This window comes from Mya arenaria, chromosome 14 (assembly GCF_026914265.1).
Source record: "Mya arenaria isolate MELC-2E11 chromosome 14, ASM2691426v1".
NCBI classification, from domain to species: Eukaryota; Metazoa; Mollusca; class Bivalvia; order Myida; family Myidae; genus Mya; species Mya arenaria.
Genome location: NC_069135.1, coordinates 58,516,211 through 58,538,721, shown reverse-complemented (window position 1 = coordinate 58,538,721; position 22,511 = coordinate 58,516,211). Strand labels below are relative to the sequence as shown.

General features: G+C 34.2%; 2 protein-coding genes across 3 annotated transcripts in view; both read left to right on the top strand.

Annotated features, from left to right (window-relative positions):
* The window catches only part of LOC128217300 (G-patch domain and KOW motifs-containing protein-like), a 95,871-nt gene that overhangs the window by 54,066 nt on the left and 19,294 nt on the right, over positions 1 to 22,511 (top strand). The window lies entirely within an intron of this gene.
* LOC128217299 (myotubularin-related protein 14-like) lies at positions 88 to 22,511 on the top strand. 2 transcript variants are annotated; one of them, XM_052924348.1, is made up of 19 exons: positions 89 to 247; positions 3,338 to 3,394; positions 4,006 to 4,097; positions 4,637 to 4,745; positions 6,218 to 6,293; positions 6,930 to 6,975; positions 7,804 to 7,920; positions 9,463 to 9,536; positions 10,237 to 10,307; positions 10,660 to 10,737; positions 11,887 to 11,950; positions 13,846 to 14,008; positions 15,584 to 15,620; positions 16,675 to 16,742; positions 17,930 to 18,000; positions 18,314 to 18,512; positions 18,714 to 18,947; positions 19,490 to 19,573; positions 20,202 to 22,511. In XM_052924348.1, exons 1-19 carry the CDS (start codon positions 149 to 151, stop codon positions 20,392 to 20,394), a joined length of 1,932 nt encoding a protein of 643 aa, XP_052780308.1. In that variant the 5' UTR covers positions 89 to 148; the 3' UTR covers positions 20,395 to 22,511. The 2 variants fall into 2 exon arrangements, with proteins under 2 accessions (XP_052780309.1, XP_052780308.1); XM_052924349.1 differs by lacking the exon at positions 18,714 to 18,947 and having other exon boundaries at positions 88 to 247.

Here is a 22,511-nt window from a genome sequence, read left to right as displayed (position 1 = left end):
ATTAGTCATGCTCTTATGTTATGCTCATTTTTGTAACCGTTCTCAAAATAGCCGTTATGACTTTATATCTGGTACAGCACGTGATTTTGTTGTTTACATCCACACGGAAGTGTGTGTTTACAATAGAAAAAGAAAGTAATTTCTGAAAATGAGTGAATCCTGCTATGAAGACATCAAACATGAAGAGATACACCGCCTCATTGAGAGCTTTTCCAAGACCTCGTACAAAGTTAAAGCTGATAGAAAGGTAATTCTCTGAAAGATCGATTGTTGCGGTTGATCAGAATGACATATTCAATTTTTACCGTTGCGTTCTAAGGACTCCAGTTGATAAAACAGACAGTTAATCGTGATATATATTGTGTATTATTGCACTTTCCATTTAAAGCATAAAGAGACCCATCTTTTCATTTTTGAAATGGTTATGCATGGTTATCCTATTCAGAGCCTTTTTTGTCCATTTTGCAATTTAAAACTTATAGATTTGGGAAGAAATTTCAGGCTTTTTTGTCAATTTAAGACAAAGTACATGCAAAAATTGATTCATTTTTAAGGCGAGAATTAATTGGCAATATTTGGAATATAAACAATCAACAAAATCATTATTTTGGGCACCATTTCTCTATGAAAATGAGTGTATATATCCATGAATGTCACCAAAAAGTGTTCATAAATGCATTTACAATTGTTCTGAATGAACCGTTCTCGCGCTAATACCCCGGCTAAGGGGTATGGAGGCTATTCGTTGCCAAAAGTCCAGACGTGTATGTGTGTATTTTAGGTTTGTATCATTGATGATTTACCAATTTTACATCGCCAACTCATCGGTTGTATGTTTACATTTTACACTGCACATTTTCATTTTTCATTGTACCAACAGGGACTTGCGTTAGAGGGGCGTTACTTAGGGGCACAACCTTTTGGACATGATCCCTCGAGTGGGCATGACATTAATATGTTTAAAAGTTGGAAGTGGGGTTTAGGGGTACTCCCCCTAGAATATTTTAAATATTTTTAGTCTGAATTGGTGCATTATGGCGTAATTAAGTACTTTTTTCTGAGAAATATTGACAAAAAAATTAACCTTTAAGTTTACTTGCAGGCCAACTGGGGGGGGGACACTGGCCCTACAGCCCCCCCCCCCCACTGAACGACCCGCCCATGGTCCACTTGTAAATAAAATAAATGAATAATTTTGGCTTGCTTGGGTATATAAGTAAAAAAAAACTGACAGTGGCAGTATAAATCTGGGTCCGTGAGCCCAGCTCAGATACACCCAACTGCAATTGACTAAATAATATGGTGATTTATAACCCATTTATGAACATTGATCTTCAAAATAAAATAAAAGATGAAGTTAATTTTAGTTTTTATTGTGAAATAAAGAGAGAGTACTCGGACTTACAACCGGGAATTTACAGGAGGTAGGCGAAGATGTTATCTCCCTTGCTTGATTCGTCGGAAATAAACGAAAGAAAATCTGATTCGTTAGCTCCGCCCATTCACCTTCGTTTCTTTCGGTGACATTTACCATATAAAGTATAGGCGAAATCGTCTATCCTTGTAATTCTGAACTTGTCAATTGACTTTTGTAAACCTGGACTTGTTGGACTGCAAATGTTCATTTTACAAATGCGAGTGTCGACTGTAGGATTGCAGTTTTACATATATGCATGATTCGGCTTTCTAAATTACATCATCATGTTGATAAAGGCAAGTTATACGATCTATGTTTTAGTGAGTTTATACAGGGTAGATCTGACAAATATACATTTTGACTACTATAATGACAAATGACAAATCAATACGGAAAAACTGACGAATAGAAACAACAAATAGCACGTCTACATTGACAAATGTAAGAGATGTTTAGTACGATTAAGAAGCACATTGTGGGAATTACACGTCTGGACTTTTTGCAACGAATAGCCTCCATAAAGGGGCTAGGTGTAAGTCGAGAAGCCAGGCTTTTCGTTCAAGCGATTACATCTAGTTTGGGATTTTTTTCTTGAAATTAGGAAAAAATATAAATATTTGGCATTGGAATGAATCAGACATTTTGACTCGTGAGATTCGCAGAAAAAGGCTTGCTGTTATTAATTGCCATGATTCAGGACATGTATGTATGTTGGGTATCTCATGCTACAGCCCTTATCTCGATATAGCATAGATTGGAAGTCTTGACCATGAGATTGAAAGACCATGGTAACAGACTTTACAAATTGTTTGGTGTTTCTAATAGTGATCAAAGCCAAAATGTCTTGCTCTTCAAGCAGGCACTACTGTCAGAAATGTCCGACAAATGCTTCCTCAACTATTTTAATATTCATCCTTAAATTTCAGAGACTACAGGAAAAGGTCACAATTCCGAACACTTTGGGTTTTCTTTGCAATTATTTTGGAGAGTTTGTGTTGTAGTAAGTTAAACTTCCATATGAAACATCCGTCAAAGTACAGATCTTATCAATTTAACATCAAAATTGTTAATTTTATGAACAGGAAATCACCTGTCAGTTCATGCTATGGAGATCATAAATATCAAACACTTAAAAAGCATTGTTTTTTCTAAGATAATAAACCATTCTAAAAAATGTTTTGCTAAATTTTGACATAAGGATGTCGTAAAAGATGAGTGCTTTAAGTTTGAATTTTATAAATGTGACAAATTGTAAACAAAATAACATCAAAACCTTGTTAAGTAATAACCAGCCAAAAGTCAACCTTGCGAAAAAATATGTACATGAAATTTTGCATAATAATTATGCTTTCTTAATAAAACACTTAAAAATAGCTGCCAAGTTATTTTTTGTTTTCGCTGTTTTTTGAAACACATAATTTACAAATGTTAAGTGTGATTTCTAACTATAAATATCTTGAATGTAGGTTGACATACATGTAGCTGCGAGGCCTCAAAGATGTGCATGCCCCCTATGATGTCATTCCCCCGTTTGCTACATATTGATCGTTAAGCGTATTAGAACATTAAATGGCATTTTTTTAGAAAAATACTCATTGAACATGAATGAACAGTATGAAAGTGACATCATTTGCAGAAATGGTGTAACTTTTATCACAGCACAGTTCTACAATATTAACCTCCAAGAAGATGTGCCAAAGATGAACACTTATAAATAATTTCAGGACTTTTTCTATAAATAAATCTTAAAGCAGCTATGTATAAATGTAAATTATCATTCTGACAAACTAAATAGACTTAGTATTAACCATTCCTGTTTGAAAATTAGTACTAATAATTGACAATATCCAAGCGATAATGCTAGTGTCTGGTCGTAATCATCCTACTTTGTTTAATTCAGTCTTGTTCGATTTATTGTAGGTTGATCCTGTAGCAGAAAGATGTCTGAAACTGTTTGCCAAAGACTACCAGTTTTCTGTAAGAAGGGTTTTGCTACAATTATTATTTCAAATATTTGTATTTGACTGGGAATCTTTTAAAGGGACCCACTTGCATATTTTATGTTGACAATTTTTTTTTTATCTGTGTTGAGTAATTAAACTTTTATGAATAAACATTACAGAGCATTATGGGCAGAAACTTGTTTAAATCTGTCAATATCGTTGCTAATTATTTTGGCAAATTTTGTAACATTTTTAAATTATAGTTATCAATCGTAAAGCTCTAATTTGATTTTTTTTTTTTTTGTTGTAGCAAGCTTTCTGTTCATGAATATATATTTTTTCTTTGTCTGAACCTATAAAGTGTCATAAAAAAGAATGAATTCTAAGGTGTGTGGTGCAATTGTTCAGTTTTAAATTTTCTGATAGAATTCTTTAAAAAAGGACAAAAAACATTACTGTGCCAATTTCCCACCTTGAATTTTGAAGTTTGATAACAGTTATTCGTTATTGAAGATTCAGGTGTTGGAGAGACACACAGCCTCTGCTTTCGTTTAAATACATTTCAAATTTTCAATAACATCTAAAGCAAATGATGCTGTAATGTGAAGTTTGATTTATATGTTAAATGAAAAACTTTTAAACTAGATGCTGAACAACACATCAGGCGACCTATGTGCGCATTATCCCAGCAAGATTGTGATTCTGGAGTACGAGAAAACTGCAACCATCCATGAGAGGTATGTTAAACAACAGTCAGTTCTTAAAGGGGTGAAACTAATCTTCTTCTTTATTTAATGTCACCTAGAATATTTTCACATACACCACTTAAGTCTTGATTCTGGCATTACAGACGCACAATATAGGTTGATGCAAAAATTGCACTACAAACTGCTTTCTGGGCTGGTCATATTTTTGATTTTGTAGCAGGGCTTGATAGCAAGCACTAACTAATGTAAGATGTCAGGCTTGTTCATCCAAAAGCCTGATTTTTATGACTGTAAAAACTATTTACAATAAGCATTTTCCAAGCATGTACTTTATTTACAAACAAACTTATGATTATACAGATTATTGGGGGCAATGGCGAGTGGTTAGCGTATCAGACTCTGGATCAGAAGGTCCTGGAATTGATCCCAATCAAGTATTGTTGCACCCAGGAATTGTAACAAGTTCTTAGTCACATAGCAGATTTAAAACTGTAAATATTTTGTTGCTTAAAAGCTCTACAGAGCTTATGTTACATCATCGTGATGTAAAATTAATTCTATCTTTATAGGGTGGAGAGCCTGTATGATGGCAGCCGTCTCAAGGAACAGATCAAGCAGGCCAGGTTTGCTCGATGTCGGTCACGATTTGTCGTCCCTGTCATACTGTTTGAGGGAAAGGTACACAGTCAAGTACTGTTGTTACAGTACCAGTCATGTTACAATACCAATCATGTTACAGTACCAGTCATGTTACAATACCAGTCATGTTACAATACCAGTCATGTTACAGTACCAGTCATGTTACAGTACCAGTCATGTTACAATACCAATCATGTTACAGCACCAATCATGTTACAATACCAGTCATGTTACAATACCAGTCATGTTACAATACCAGTCATGTTACAGTACCAGTCATGTTACAATACCAATCATGTTACAGTACCAGTCATGTTACAATACCAATCATGTTACAATACCAGTCATGTTACAGTACCAGTCATGTTACAATACCAATCATGTTACAGCACCAGTCATGTTACAATACCAGTCATGTTACAGTACCAGTCATGTTACAATACCAGTCATGTTACAGTACCAGTCATGTTACAATACCAATTATGTTACAGTACCAGTCATGTTACAGTACCAGTCATGTTACAGTACCAGTCATGTTACAGTACCAGTCATGTTACAGTACCAGTCATGTTACAGTACCAGTCATGTTACAGTACCAGTCATGTTACAGTACCAGTCATGTTACAGTACCAGTCATGTTACAGTACCAGTCATGTTACAGTGACGGTCATGTTACAGTACCGGTCATGTTACAGTACCGGTCATGTTACAGTACCGGTCATGTTACAGCACCGGTCATGTTACAGCACTGGTCATGTTACAGTACCGGTCATGTTACAGTAACAGTCATGTTACAGTACCGGTCATGTTACAGCACCGATCATGTTACAGCACTGGTCATGTCATGTTACAGCACCGGTCATGTTACAGAACCAGTCATGTTACAGCACCAGTCATGTTACAGTACCAGTCATGTTACAGCACCGGTCATGTTACAGCACTGGTCATGTTACAGCAACGGTCATGTTACAGCACCAGTCATGTTACAGTACCAGTCATGTTACAGCACCAGTCATGTTACAGCACCAGTCATGTTACAGCACCAGTCATGTTACAGTACCAGTCATGTTACAGCACCAGTCATGTTACAGTACCAGTCATGTTACAGCACCAGTCATGTTACAGTACCAGTCATGTTACAGCACCAGTCATGTTACAGTACCAGTCATGTTACAGTACCAGTCATATAGCAGTACCAGTACAGTACCTTATGTTGTTGATTGAAAGGATCAACCAATTTTTCATTTTTATTGTGATAACAATAAAATAAAGATATTCAAATGAAACTTGGTACACGTGTATAGCATGGCACATAACTCTGTTTATAATAACTGTCATGCTATGCCCCTTGTTTGACTTCAAAAAACAGATGTGCCATAGCGTTCCCCCTGTGCTGCTCTTGTTCAATATTGATTCTGTTCACTTTCAAAATTCTGTTGTTCAGAAACTATATTTTTATATTTTTTATATTTATATTCTCAATAATATTGTTGTCATTTGTCGTCCTACAGCATGTGTGTCGTTCCGCCACATTGTCCAGTGGAGCTGAGATGTACAGTAGATCTGGCCTAGACTTTTTCCTTACTGGTAAGGCTTTGTTTTATTATCAAACTATGCACCTTTCAATGTTTGCCCAACCATTGGAGCAGCACACTTACAGGGGACTTTGGACAACAGGTGATTGCAGACAAGCGGGTTTTATACAGGCTCTATGGAAATAGAGGACAGCGTATTTGACTTGGCCTGATTTTTTTCAATGAAATTTGGTGCCTATAGTATCTCAAATGGCATGAATTTTTAAATATTTCCCTGCTATAGAGATTAAAGATTTTGACAAAAACATTTGTCGTTTTTTTTAAATCCCCTCGGTTTGCCAGCTTGGACGAAACATTTATAGGTGCACTTTTAAAAGAATCAAAACAACAAGTCTTACCAACATAAAGTTTGATATAGCTGTTTGTGTGTAGATACACAAAGGGAAGTGTTCTCCAAGTTCTGAATGCACATGCATTTATTTATCTAAGGAGTCAGAATAATAATGTATAACTCTTTTAAAACTAACAGTTTGTAACAGTTTTTAGAGAGTAAAAAAGCAAGAACTACCAGTACCTTAAGTAAATGAAAAAAATGAGTACCAGTAGCTTTATAATATTTGGAAACACATGGTTACTTTTTAATTTATATTTAGTGGCTTCAAAATAATATTACTTTACTTTTATTCAGGAAATGAGCAAACTTCGCAGAAACTGAAGCCGGCTGCCTCAGACAGGTAATAGAGAATAAAAACAAATATAATGGCTTCAATGCTTACTAATACTTGTAAAGTAAATAAATCTTATCTTGAGTTAAAAATAGGTCAAGTAACTTTCAGCATGTTCTAATAAGGAAGTAAAATGTGTATCAATATGAAAAATTGAAATGAATAGTCTTGCCATAATATACATGTCAGGAGGAAATGAGTGTGAACTAGCAGTAAAATGTCTTATTGTTGTTTTTTATAGATGGGTAGTTTGTGGGATCTGGTGAAGAAAAAAAATTAAACGTGAGGGAACTTTAAAGAAGCACTCTAACTCTCAAATAAGATTTACAACAATAAATACAAATGTTTAGATATACCAAAAGGGTTGAATCAGTGTCAAAAACAATGGTTCTTATGAAGGGTACCGAGTTTTATTTGAAAGAAAGTTGCAGAAAATACAATATTTCTACCCTATGCGACGATAGTAGATCACAGTAAATCTTTTATCCTTCACCAATCATTTAATATTTTTGTCTTTCCAGCTATTGAATACATGGTTACAATCTTCTTATCAGTAATTAATAATTTCCATTAATGCATTATTTTGGAAGTAGTTAAATGTGTATCACTCAAAAAAAAAATTGAGTCAAAATTGATGTTTGTTATACAAGTGTATGTATGGATTTCGAATAAGAGTCTCACTCTAAGATTTGCTACCAACTTCCTTGACTAGTCAATATATCTGCATATGTTCTATTGCTTGTACTGTAAAAACATGTAATGTTAAAGATACATGTACTTCAGTATTTGAGGTTAAAGTACGCTCATAAATTTACAAACATTACAATTTTGTTTCAGTGACCTGCAAATGTTTGACCGAGTCCGGGGCCAGGATATCAACATTCTGAAGACTTTCAACGTCAAGTACATTGTTGATCTAATGGTTGAGAAGAAAAAAGTCAAGTTTGGAATGAAGTATGTTTTTTCTCTGTATTCTATTTAATTATAGTGGCACTTGTATAATTCTATACAGTTATAGTGGCACTTGTATTCTGAATATTTATAGTGGCACTTGTATTCTGAATATTTAAAGTGGCACTTGTATTCTGAATATTTATAGTGGCACTTGTATTCTGAATATTTATAGTGGCACTTGTATTCTGAATATTTATAGTGGCACTTGTATTCTGAATATTTATAGTGGCACTTGTATTCTGAATATTTATAGTGGCACTTGTATTCTGAATATTTATAGTGGCACTTGTATTCTGAATATTTATAGTGGCACTAGTATTCTGAATATTTATAGTGGCACTTGTATTCTGAATATTTATAGTGGCACTTGTATTCTGAATATTTATAGTGGCACTTGTATTCTGAATATTTATAGCGGCACTTGTATTGTCTCGCTATTGAGTCAGCTTTAATAGTGCCATTGTAGTGTCTGCCTGCTGAGTGAGGGGTCATAAGTTTGACCCTGATCAGATACATATAGCAGTTTTTGCCCTCTTATAGAATTTAAAAAAAAAATAACAGTTTAACATAACATGTGTCTGAAGCCATGAAGCCAATATTTACTCTATTTGTGTGTTTATGATTGTCTGATTCTGTTACGTCAACAGAGATGAGTTTCCCAGCTGTTGTAGCATTTAATAGCACATTCGTCTTGATAAATCTTTTCATTGTATCTCTTCCAAGATACTTTCTATGTCTTACATTAAAAATGTTTATTTTTGGAAGGACACCATATGTTGTATCTTAATAGAAAATGATTACAAATAAACAAGGAATACTATAATCTTATATTAACCGATGTCTCTTCTTATGATCTTTAGTCTTATAATTTAAATGCCATGTAAGTTATCAGATGGGTGACATTTGACAAAAAATCAAAGTTATATTATTAAATGAACATAAACAAAATTGAACAATAATCATTCAGTACAGAACAAAGCTTAAAGATTTGGTGTAGAATGACAAAAAAATGCATATAAAAGGTATATAGTTAGAAGTTTTACAATTATACACCGCAAATACTTCCTGCCCTTTTCGAGGAAGAACACTGTCCTTTTTTTTGGGACCTCCCTGCCCTTTTCAATTTCTGGCTAAAACACTAAAAAAGTTACAGAGGGCTTTGTGAAATCTAAGTCTGCCAAAATCCACTCAAGTCAAATATGACCTACTGGATCAAAAAGCATTACCAATAACTTTACTTCAAGCTCAGACCAAAACTGCTGACCTCAGATAAATAAACCGGCCAATATGAAATCACCTACTTAGGGCTATTCCAGTAAAAAAATATAACCCACGGGGGGGGGGGAGGCAATAATTGTCTAAGAATATGGGTGGGTGTCTTTTTTCACTTACATGTATTTGGACCTTAAAAGGGTAAATTTGGGGTTGTATAATTTATAAGTGTTCCCCCCGGGGGTTATATGTTTAAATGGAATAGCCCTTAAAAACATTATAGTATTTGTAGGCAGTATTGCTTTAAAACATGTTTCTGTATTTTTTCAGCATAACATCCTCAGAGAAGGTGGATAAAGAGAACCGATACGGAGAATTCTGTATCGCCTCCGTGCCGTATCCAGGTATGAACTCCAGCATATTTATGAATAGAAATAAAAGGATATGCTAACCGAAAAATTCTGTTTAGCATGTTTGAATTTTAAAAAAAAGAAAATGAGGGATTATATTATTTCAATTAAACAGTTATATAATAAGTGGGTTATTAAGCAGACGATGAACTGAATACATTTATATATTTGTCTGTATGATTTTTTTGAAAAAGTCCCGCTGTAATTAACCATTATCAGTTGCATATATTGATCAACTATAGTAATACCAGGTATGCTAGTTAAATAACTACCATCAGAAAGCATTCTTACAAATGTAATTTGGCATGGTTTACAATTTTCTTTGCCATTTTTATGATCCAATAAATATTAATAAGCCAAAACAACATCGTGGCAGCTGATTTTGACACTTTTCGACAAAGTCCAATCTATGATATTAAAAAAAATCCGGATTTTTCTCAAATTTTTGTGCTGTGTTTTAACTATCCTACCCTCCTATACACAGTATTATATGCTATACAAAATGTTTGTGGCTTATTTTGTCCACATTAGCTATAGGATTTGCGCTTATTTACTTATCATATTCATGTAAGTTCTTGAAATATTTTTCATAAAATGTATGCACTGCATTGAAATGTTCGCTTTCGTAAGTGTGTAATTCTAGCTCAATGTTGAAATGTGTATGTTTTCAGTCTGAAATGTGTTGTTTTTCAAGGCTGTGAGTTTTTCCGTGAATGGAGGGACAATGCGTACGTTGGTGAAGCCATGAAGTTTGACTGGTCTCAGGTAGGAATAGCAAACGGGTTAATGAGGGTTAACTGGGGTTTGGTTTCATATTATTTTTAACTTATAATACTGAAACTCAACCTGGCACCAATTTCACAAATATACTTAAGTCAAATCACAAGCTCAGACTCAACTCTTTTTACCTCATAACATCATAAGATATTTAAAATTGTATCCGTTTTTACTCTTTTTAAAAGTACACTCTATTAAAAAGTGTGTTTATTCAAAATCTGAAAAATATGCATTGTTGTTTATCTAACACATTTTTCATAAGTTGCAGCCAATTTTTTGGAGATATGCCGCTCAAGCTTAATTCTAAGTCTTTAAGGGTGTTTAAATGTGTTTGTTGCAGAGTTTTGTTGATGCATGTCTGGACATTCCACCCACAGAACTACTCACACAGCTCCACATAGACTGGCACCAGTACAAGGTACTTTCCTACAATTCTCTGAAACCAATATCACATAGACTGGCACCAATACATTAAGAGCTCTGAAACTAGTCTATATCACATAGACTGGCACCATTAAAAGGTACATTTGTATTGTGCTCTGAAACCAGTCAAAATCACTTAGACTGGCACCAGTACAAGGTACATTCATAAAGTGCTCTGAAACCAGTCAATATTGTAATGTCTAGTTGGTAGAATTGTCAGTAAGTCTGTACATGTAGTATACCGTTATTTTGACAATAAAATGGTGTTAGAATTATGACCATTGAAATTTTATTACATTTATTTTGCCATGTTTGAAAAAAAGAAGTTGAGGTATTGCGATTGCCTTAGTTTCTTCGTCAGTTCTGTTTTGCAAAAACTTGAACATTTGCCATTAATCAAAATCTGTTCTTCATATGGTGAGCTATGTCCCTTTTTGACTGGAGAAAACATAGACCAAAACAAGCATTGGAAGCTGCATGTAGTTCACTTGTAATCATATAAAATCTGCTAAATTCATACCAATCATCATGTTCGGAAGTCAAATTATTAAGAATCAGCTTAAAAAGATTGTTCTTCCAAGGGGCAGAATAAATAATACAGATGTCTTTTTCTTCAAATTGATATTGAGCAAATGTAGCTACATACATCAGAAGTATCCATTATGTAAAGTCTGCTGCCTATATTAATTATTTACATCCGCCTAGTCCTTTGTGAAGATAAAACTTGACGTTTATATTGCATAACAGGCAAGGTATTATGACGTCATTGTTTATTTTAATATTGCACTCCGATTGAGTAAGTGCGACGTCATTTAACCCATGATATATGACGTTACAAAATCAGCTATTCTTTTACACAAATGTATCTTGTCTGTTACACTTATTTAAAAACAAATACTCAATTGAAGAAGATACTGCCAATGGTTAATGACAATGAATATTTCTTTTAAAATGTAAATATAAGTTTTGATCAAAAAAATTTTTTTTGCATTTATGCTGTATGAAGGCAGTAGGGCAAGGGATCAAGTGACCAAGAATCGCTAGTGCGCTTCCTGGAATTTGCTGTGTGCTGTACTGCCTTCATTCAGCATAAACGCAAGAAAAAATGTGATCAATCCTTAAATATTTGTTTTGTTTGTTTTAGTCGTGGGACCTACTGCAGCTTACCAAGAACTACCTCAAGATGTTGGTACATATTCTGACTGAAGGTATGACACTTACCCTAGTTCTACCTATAATTATAAAGATATTGACTGCAGGGTTAGGGTTTGCCTCGTTTGACAGTGGTTCCTGCGGGTTGAAAGGATGCACTGTCCCTCCCCCTCAGGGAAGACAAACAAAACATCTTTCTAATTGTTACCTCCTGTTTTTATCCCCCGCCGAATCGAAGGTTTTGGGAGGGGGATATTGTTTTGGCAATATCTGTCCGTCCGTCCGGAACCATATCTTGTTAGGTCACTAGGTCAAATCTTAGAAAAATCTTTGGACATGGTCAAATATTCATGAAACTTAATCAAAATGTTTTCCTTGATAAACACTTGGATGTATATAAAACTGGGTCACATATGATCAAAAATTAGGTCATCAGGTCAAATCTTAGAAAAGTCTTGACAGGAACCATATCATGGTAATGATTGGTCAGATTACTGTAAATGACTGGGTATTAGACGCATTTTTTTCCCTCAGATTTCGATGTAAAAAACTGCCTGCATATAATACCCAGTAACAAGCTTTTGAACTTTTTTCTGAGGTCGATTTCAGGCCGAGAGTTTGTTTAGATTTATGTAGAAAGGGAACTTACTCGCGTCATATCAATCGAGTATATACGGGTTAAAGCGGCAGTTGAAGATCGGGATACAGTATATGGCAAGATGTTTATAATATAAAAAAAATTATGTACGATTTAAATTATTAAAATTATTGAATATTAATTTGAATAAAACAATAATTAAACATGCATATAAAAAAGCAAAGTTGGGCACTGTCAAAATATTTTTGTCAGTTGTACGATAAGGTGTGAAAAATTCGCACTGCCTTTAGACCTGTTTAACATACCAATACTACAAACTGATGCAATAATGGTCATGATTTTTCGCACTTTTCCATGTTCTTTATTCTTTTCTGTAGGTGTTGACACTTTGAGAACAAGCCCGTACAATACAAAGTTTTTCCATACAGTAACTTCCCCACCAGTATTTATTCTCTACAGGTTATCGTTTACGATATACTGTCAGAAAGAAATCTTACAAATAGTCATAAAAGGTACATTTCAGTGCCATCCAGAAACAAATTGTCACACTAAGTAATTTTCAGTGCCTATCCTAACATGAAACGAATAAAAATGAAACATATTTTGCATTATCATTGTATGGTTTTAAAGATAACCATCGCCATTTTCACGAGAAAAAAATAATTCGTCACTGTCAACAAACATGGTGGCCAAGATTGGCAGACGACGATTTTGACATGTTTTCTATGCGTCCTTTAACCCAAAACTTAGATTAAAAGTTTTTTCTCAGATTTTTCACGGATTTTATTGCCTGCGTCTAATACCCCCTATCGTCTTATACCCAGTCATTTACGGTATGTTTTAACTTGGTCAGGATTTACCTCTTGATGAAATATGGACTGCTTGTAAAAGTGGGTCACATGGGGTCAAAAACTAGGTCACTAGGTCAAATCTTAGAAAAATCTTTGGAACACATTAGAGGCACTATGTATGGTCTAATATTCATGAAACTTGATCAGAATGGGGAATCAGGCGGGGAATATCAATTCAACGAATTTGATTAATATACTTTAAATGTATTGAGAATTAATAGAGATAGAGGTATAATAAAGATAATTATAAGAATTATAAATGAGACATGGACCAATTAGGTTGAACATGTAGCACTGTAACATGTTGGTAATGTGTAACCGACACTGCAATCTTCACGACTTAATATTTTACATCATCTATAATTCGCGAATGCTGACATTTTCTAAGATTGTTAATCTGAAATATTGTTTTTTAATTTTTTTATCTGGGTCCTGAGGATTTCGGATTAACGGTGTTTAAATGTTATGGAAAACAACTCCCAGCTGGTTTCTGTTCCAACAGGTGACAAGGGGTTGTTGGTCCACTGTATATCTGGCTGGGATCGGACGCCAATGTTTGTGTCACTCCTCCGACTATCGCTCTGGGCGGACGGGCTCATTCACAAATCGTTGTCTGCTACAGAAATCCTCTACCTCACTCTTGCGTACGACTGGTACCTTTTTGGGTAAGACTTCCTGAAGATTTAGTTTAAACACTATAAATTTTATAACCATTGTGGAGGAAGTTATGATAACTACTAATTCACTCTCGTTGGCACGATTTTGAGCGAGAGTGTGGTCGTGTGTTGTGGGGGAAACTGAAGAAAACCCACTTGTCCGTTTGGTGACCACTAACCAAACTTATGTGTGCCCATGCTGGGAATCGAACCGGTGTCGCCTTGGTGAGAAGCGAGAGTGTTAATCACTGCGGTAACCAGACAACCAAGATTTATAGTTTGTGAATCTGTAAATTGTTTTTTAAGTTATGTTCTTTGTACAAAAACTCAAAATATATCCACCTAGTGTCATACACTGTATTTTCCCTTTACAGCAATAGCACATTCATTTACCGTATTTCCTCGACTATTAGACGGGGAAATTTGGTCCCGATTTTTAACCTTAAGGTAGGGGGCCCGTCTTTTAAGCGAGTCTATAAGAAATTCATAAAGAATAGAGTCAGAATCAGGAATATTCAACATAAGGTATTCGACTGACTGATTTATTGTCTGTTGATGACACCCCAATAAAAGTGACACGATCACACCCATCGGATTAAGCCGACCATCTGCTTTGTTTTGCTACTATGAACACTCGATATAACGCTTGTTATCGGTCCAAACACGTTGTTTTTCACAGGAGACATATTTTGCTACCTTTATAATTAAAATATTAAAAAATATTTTAAAAAATGAATTGTAATGTCGTAAATAAAACTTACTTTTTCCTTACTATAAGGCTTTGCGTATATCATGCAGATACATGTAATTGGCAGATTTCAATACACATTTCATTAATCGTAACATTAATTTATCCGCAATCATCAATGGTTATTTATTTCTAAAAAGTCCCATCATCTGCAATCCAACAAACACCTGCGAAAATTTAACTTATTAACACATGTAATGGAATATGTCCTGTTTGTCAGCTGCAGATCAAACAGTACAGTTTGTGACATCAGATCAAAGATGCACTGCAATGGTTTGTATTTAAATAGGTCAATCAAATACCGTATGAACCCACTTAACTCCCAAAATTGCGTCTAGGCTGGTTCAAACATACCATACGATCGGAAAATAAAAATCAATAATCCTAAGCAAATGAACAAATTTAGTTGATAATTGACAGTTTAGCTTGAACATTATCACAGACTTGGAGAATTTCAAGTGCTGGATTTGCTTTAAAAATCAACCCCCTCTTATAAACGAGTCTAGATAAAAACACCAGATTTCATGGGCAAAGTTAGGGGGTCGTCTTATAAGCGGATCGCCTTATAGTCGGGAAAATACGGTAGCCAGAGGCAAAACTCTTGTCAGTACATGTACTTAAGAATGTATGCCTTCATGGTTGATCACTGAAGCCACAAAGTCAAGAGCCAGTTTGAGAGTGTCTTTGGTCTGACAGTATTTGACAGATGATTTCCATCCTAAAGAGCCTACACCCGTTTTAATAAATGAGAAATCTGGTGTACGTTTTGTGTTAATTGGTTGTCTTACATGTTCAACACATTCTTACACCTGTTTCTTCTGTTTGCATTTACTCAGACACAGCCTATCGGACAGATTGATGCGCGGGGAGGAGGTGAGTTGGTTACCATGGCAATATTACAGCAGGAAGGAAAATTCCAAAATATATTAAACAAGCTCTCTAATATACATGAATTAAATGAGCCTATTTTAATAAATACATTAATATGTCTATTAAACTGGCTTTCTAATATATATGGAATAATTTGTATATTTTAACAATTGATCCGTCTATTACACAGGCTTTCTAATACATTTAAACACCGTTAATCTGAGTCATCAGGACCCAGATCAAAAAATTGGATTAACATTATTTCGGATTAACAATTATTATAAAATGACAGCGTTCGGAAATTATGGCTGACTTAAATTTTTTAGTCATGAAGAAATTCTGATTATGTAAACAAGCTATTATATACCAACTTCACCACCCAAAATAAACCGCTCATTATCTGACATCTATGATTGTTAGGTCTGGGTGCTCAATGTCATTCTGTTAGAAGCGCTAAATGTGCTTCATTATCACCTAAAACTGATGCCTGCATGTTATTGCACAGTGGTTTAAATACTATAAGTCGACTGAGTTCAAAACATTGATTATTAAATAGGTGTGTACTTCCGAATCTCGACCATAATTTTGACTTAAAAATAGTGATAATTTCAAAATAAGAATTTCGGATTATTGATGAAAAATTTAATAAAACAAAGAAGAAATAAAATTGGGTCAAAAAAATATATTTGAAATAGCGATAATTTTGGGAAAATGGTGATCAGATTAACGGTGTTTAAATGTGTATGTGAAATAAAGAAACCCAGTTTAACAATTATATGTCTATTAAACTGGCTTTCAAATATATCTGTGAAATAAATCAGCCCAGTTTAACAATTAAATGTCTGTTAAAAAGGCTTTCTAATATCTGTGAAAGAAATGAGCCTGGTTTAGCAATAAGTCTGTCAAACTTTAACTACAGTTTTCTTTTTTAATGATTCACACATAAAAATGATCAATTCATTTCGTATAAAAACTTTCATATAGATATTTGGTCAAACTGAAGTGTTTCTGCGTTATTAATGGGCTTGCGTTAAAATGTTTGTTTTTCTTTCTCTAGATTATGCTGTTCTGCTTCTATTTCTTGCCACATATATCATCAGAAGAATTTTCTGCAAAACACCAAACGTACGTGGGTCTATCTTCATATTTTGTAACTGAACTGATTGTTGATAAGTCATGTTCAAATGATTTTGTATTGATGTTTGATATATAACATTTACCAAAAATTGAAGATACAAAGAACAGTTATGTTTTGGTAATAATTTATGTACAGTATTTAACAATGTAATAGACGTATAAATATAATATTCACTTTGAATGTATTAAAGGGACTAGACACCAGATAATTCTATTGCAAAAAAAAAGAGAAAATTGTCAAAAACTTAAAATTGATATCGAGGTGTACAATGCATGGAATCTTATTAACTGATGTATCACATCGCTAATGACACATATATCTATCTATATTATACCTCACATCAATTTGTCCCTTCTTTATATATATAATCTCGATCGGTCCGTATATCACTGTATTTTGATGAAAATTCAGTTTTATGACGTCAGCCGTCCATATTATATTTTTGGCTGGTCCGGACCTCGCCAAAAATGTAATATGGACCGCTGACGTCATACGATTGGTCAGTGCGGCTTGCTATTTTCACAACGGCGAAAATTTGTCGCAAGAAGACATTATCAGATTGTTAAATAAAACGCATTTAAATCGCTTTAAATTTTTTGTCTTGTAATGAGAAGAGTTCGGTATGATATAAGAAATATAACACACCACTTCGGGTCATATGACATTATAAGGACCGGTCAGTCAGCCCCCGAAGGTGAATGGACCTCGGCTAAGGCCTTGGTCCATATACACTTTTGGTGGCTGACTGGCCGGTCCTTATAATGTCATATGACCCTCAGTGGTATGTAATAGTTCTTAAATGTTTTTGCATATCTTTCCTATTCAAAATTTACTCGGTTTGTCTAACATGTAAATACAAGTAGAATTAAAAATAGCATCAGTATTTGTATCTGTACTAGTAAGGTAACTTTCACATGCTAAATATACACACTGTATACTGGGAAATTGTTATGCACTATTTTTAAATGAGTAAACTCAGCTGAGACAGCAACAAAATATTCGTTAAATCATGTAAAGTGAGGTATTATCTGTCTCATACTAGCTTATATATGCAATTCCATGTTTGATTTGAGGAAATACTGTATTTGTTTATTTTCGGACCATCTGGTGTCTTGTCCGTTTAATGTTCATGTAGATTTTTGCAGTATGTTGATATATTGTTTATTCTCTACAGGTCTTCTAAACCCCGTAAGTGTTCAGTAACCAGTGAAACCAGTACAAACAGCGTATCAAAACCAGCTGAGAGTAAGTTAAAAATAAATCTGAGACCATTAACTGTTTCACAGTTAAAATACCATCTTACAGCTTTTTAACTGTTCCCAAATATTGTCAATCAACTGAGAATAGCCTATAAAAGAGATTTTGCTGAATTAGCACTTAAATGATGTCGACAAGTAAATTCATCAATTAAACATCGCAATCATCAGTTACGAGAAGTGTATTCCATAACACAACAACAATATTATTATATGAAATAACTATTTGTATCTCATTTTAAGTTAACTTTTCCATACATTAGGACATGTAAATATGCTGTAGCAGATTTTACTAATTTCAGATCGTTTCTCAAAAGACTTAAAAAAACACCTGACGCCTGTCAGTAGCAGTGGAAGTCTTCGTGGCCTGGATGAGAGAAGACGTCGAAACTCCAGCACGAGCAGCGGGGGTAGCACAGGAAGCTTCACGCTCGAGCCAAACTCTCACTTCTACTTGAACTGTGAAGATGAGGATGGTGTTGCACCAGGGAGCTCTCATAGGTTTGTCATGTTCCTTTTCTGGTAGCATTAGCATTGTTAATATGGATGGACGGACGGATGGACCGACGGACGGACGAAGGGATGGGATGGGATGGAGATGGGATGGGATGGGATGGGTGGATGGGATAAGATGGGATGGGATGGGATGGGAAGAAAGTAAATTAGATTTAATTTTAAAGATAAATTTCTTTTCACTTTCAGTCAAACAGATTCCCCATTGGCTGGTGCCCATTTACAACCTGGGACCCAGGGTCAGAGGTCATCAAGTCCTATGTCATTACTAGGTCAAAGGTCATCTAGTCCATCACAGGTGCACCAACGTCACAGCTCGCCATCCATGTTAATAGGTCATGGTCATATGTCATCAAGCCCCATGCAGATGCCTAGCAACAGGGGCAGACAATCCAATGCAGCTGACTCTCCGACTTGTGGAAGGTCGGATTTACTTCCCCTTGTACCAATCTTCATCATTATCTTAATGAACTTAATCTTCATTCATAAATATTTAATGAAAGATGTTGCATTTTAGATAAAGATAATTTCAAATTACATAATTGAATAGCGTTATACAATTTTTACAATAAGCTATATTGATACGCTAACTTCTATAGATAACTGTCACCTCTCTCTCACCCAGCACGAGCCCCCCACCCCCCCCACCCCCCACCCCCCACCCCCTGAAATTGTCAAAGTTTACTTTTTATTTCAATATAGGAGAAAAAAAGTAATGAAATATGCCAAAAATGCACCATTTCAGACTAGAAATTGTTAAAATTTCAGGGGGGAGGACCCCAAACCCCTCTGCCAACACTTAATAAATAAATTTCGTTTCTGAGGGAGTTGCACAACTGAAAAGGGTACGCCCCTAAGTTGTGCCCCTCTAATGTTGAATCCTGGATTCGCCCCTGCATATTCCCATGTGAGTTGGATCTTATACTGGCCTTTCAGTTTAGCCTTATCTAATCTTATAATTTCAGTTGGCAGGTGATATCAACCACAGGAAGCCTAGTGACCACAGAGTCGTGTTCCGGTCCTTCCCGGATGACCAGCACCACAAACTCGTGAGTCACTTACCATTGTTTAAGTTAGCACTATCTGTAGCTGTTATAATTGTTGACTTATAATTTTTTTTTTTTTTTTTTTTTTAAAGTGATCATTTCCATTCTTTTAGAATGTTTCTTTAAAACTTTGAAAAAAATTATTTGCCCAGAATGAGGAAAAAAATAAAATAAAAATGATTTGCCACATTCCAAACTTAAGTTGTTGTTTGACAAGTCATCGAATGGCTTAAATGCTGTAACTCATTCTATTTGATGAAGAGTGTCATTTTCTGATGATAGCATGTTTTTCAAACAGTTTGATGAATTTCCTTTTAAAAATGTCTTTTAAAAATGTGTATCAATGGTTCCAGAAAACTGAATGCCAAGCTAAATCACGTTTTCAATGTTTTCGGCCATCTTGGCCCAGACGCTTGGATTATAGCCATAAAGTTCATATCTGATGTGGACGATCGAATGAAAATATCGTTGTTGGCTTGATTTTCAGCCATATCAGGCAGGAAGGTTGGGAAAAAAACATCACAATTTATGGAATGTAATTTTTTTTCGAAAATAGCAAAAAAAGGGGTCGTGGGTTTGAGAAAAAAAAATGAAAATAAAATTCGCCTAACTCTTATTTGTCTTTTTGCAGATGTGAGGAAGCAATTGAAGACCCAGCATTGCCAGAGAGGTCAGAACGCTGGAAACGGCTGGACATGGTAGCGCGGATATTCAACAACGCGTATCACCATAAAGTGACGTCAAAGCTTCAGCCAGACCCAGGGAATGGCATTACAAACTTACTTGACTCATTTGCTGGGAAATTGGGATTTAAACAAAAGTGATTTAAGTGTTTTTTACCATGTCTGTTATTTAATTGCCCTTGTTTTGGGTCTAAATTTTCATTAAAAAAATGACAACTAAAACAACCTTTTAAAAATGAAGAGGAATTTTATTGATTTGCTCTGATTGGATCACAGTATGAACTCACATTCATTTTTAAACCAACACATGTTTTTGATACCTCTTCAAGTTGTCCACCCCACAGCGAAATTGGAAAATCACCTATTGATTTAAGTTTTTATTTCATTTGACAAATGTTTTCTTAACAACTATTTATGATTCATGCATCAATGTAATCAGAATTTATACCCATTTAATTTATATAATTGTAATTAAAATAAATTGACATTTACACTTTTGAAACTTACCTTTAAGCCAAGTTCCCTCTTCAATTTGTATAAAATGTACTGATTCTTATCTGTGGTTGCTTTTAAAATTATTTGATACAGACGGTTCTAAATTTGATCAAAAGCTGTAGATTGTCATTGGTAAATTGTTTTTGCATAAATATTCAAGTGATTTGAGTTTTCTTCTGGCCGCAGGGCTGAGTCTTGTGCCGAGGCAATTTCAGCAAAGATTGAGGAGTGGTCTCAGAATTTTGGAAAATTTTAATGCATGAATGCCTCAAAACTTGAAAATCTAACTTGTAAACACTTCATGTTTATTTGAAACGAATACAACTATTACATTAGCACAAACAATGTTTTGAATTTTTTATCTTATTTTTTTATGTAGTTTTCATATCCAAGAAACAAATACCTTAAGTGTAAAGATATTTCAGCCCATTAAGCTGTTGTCTCAGTTATTAATGCTTAAGTTTGATAATTTTAAGAAACATTTGTCTGAAAATGCTACTATGTCTTAATGTGCATATTTTATGCATTTGAATTTGGTGCAATCTAAACACTTTAACTTGAAACTATGCATATCAGCGTTTTTATGTTTGTTATAAGTAAATGTTGCCAGTATGTTAATGCCTTTATTTTAATTAGTAGATCATTTTATGCTCATGTCCCAATGTTTAATGTTAATTTACCAACACAAACATGTAAATACATTATGTAAATTAGTGAAATTTCCATTACTGGCAAGCAAGTCTAATTTTTAATAATAAAATATTAATCAAAAAAATAACAAACTGGAAAAAGGCTTCCAGAACCTTACCTTCAATAATAAAGTATTAAAACTAATTAATAGTACACTAAGAGTTCTTATAAGATTTTATAGGTCTTTTGAACTTTAAAAAAGTAATGATGCAACTATGTGATATATGGATCTTTTATGTTCTCCATTTATTGAAAGCATTACAATAAAATTAATATAACTTGTAACAAATAGGTTTAATATGTATAAATTGATTTTCTTTTGAAGAGAATATCATTGGTATATTATATTGGAAATACTCAAATAGACAATATAGGTTGAATTTTGAATCCGTATAACAACTCAAGGGCATTATTATGATTTTAATGTATTTTGCTCTGGAAGTAAGTCAAGGGTAGTTTGACTTGCCCTAACCCGTACATTTTAAATGAAATGAAATTTTAAATCAATTAATTGGTATGTAATTTTGCCTGCATTAAATTTCTGTCTTCTATATTTGAATCCTTTTATAAATTGAATGTGTCAGTGGAACAGATTTTTCTCTTATGTTTATGGCAAGGCAAGGGTGAAGTCATATTTAGCCATTCCCAAGTTTAGTATTTATTTCTGTTTTTGAATCTTAATAACAAGTTTATAGTCATCTTTATACATGTAAAACTACGCCAAGAATAAATTTTTATTAAACTCATTTTATTTTGGAAAATGTGTAGTCAACACACTTTATATTATTGAAGACAAGTCCCCGTACTCTTGCTTAAAGAGAGCTGGAGTTATGTCCCTTGATGATCATTGAAACCAGAATGTCATGGGCACTGGTTAACAGACGTTGGCCTCAGCTGGAGGTGCTGCACCCTTTTTATGTGTGCAATAAATGGCAATTGGCATTTGAAATAAAATGTGCAAAGCTCTTGTACATTTACTGTTAGATTGTGTATATTTTTATTTAATTACATATGTATACTTGCATAAATGTTATAAATTGTGCCAAAGATAATGAATAAATGGTAAAAAATAA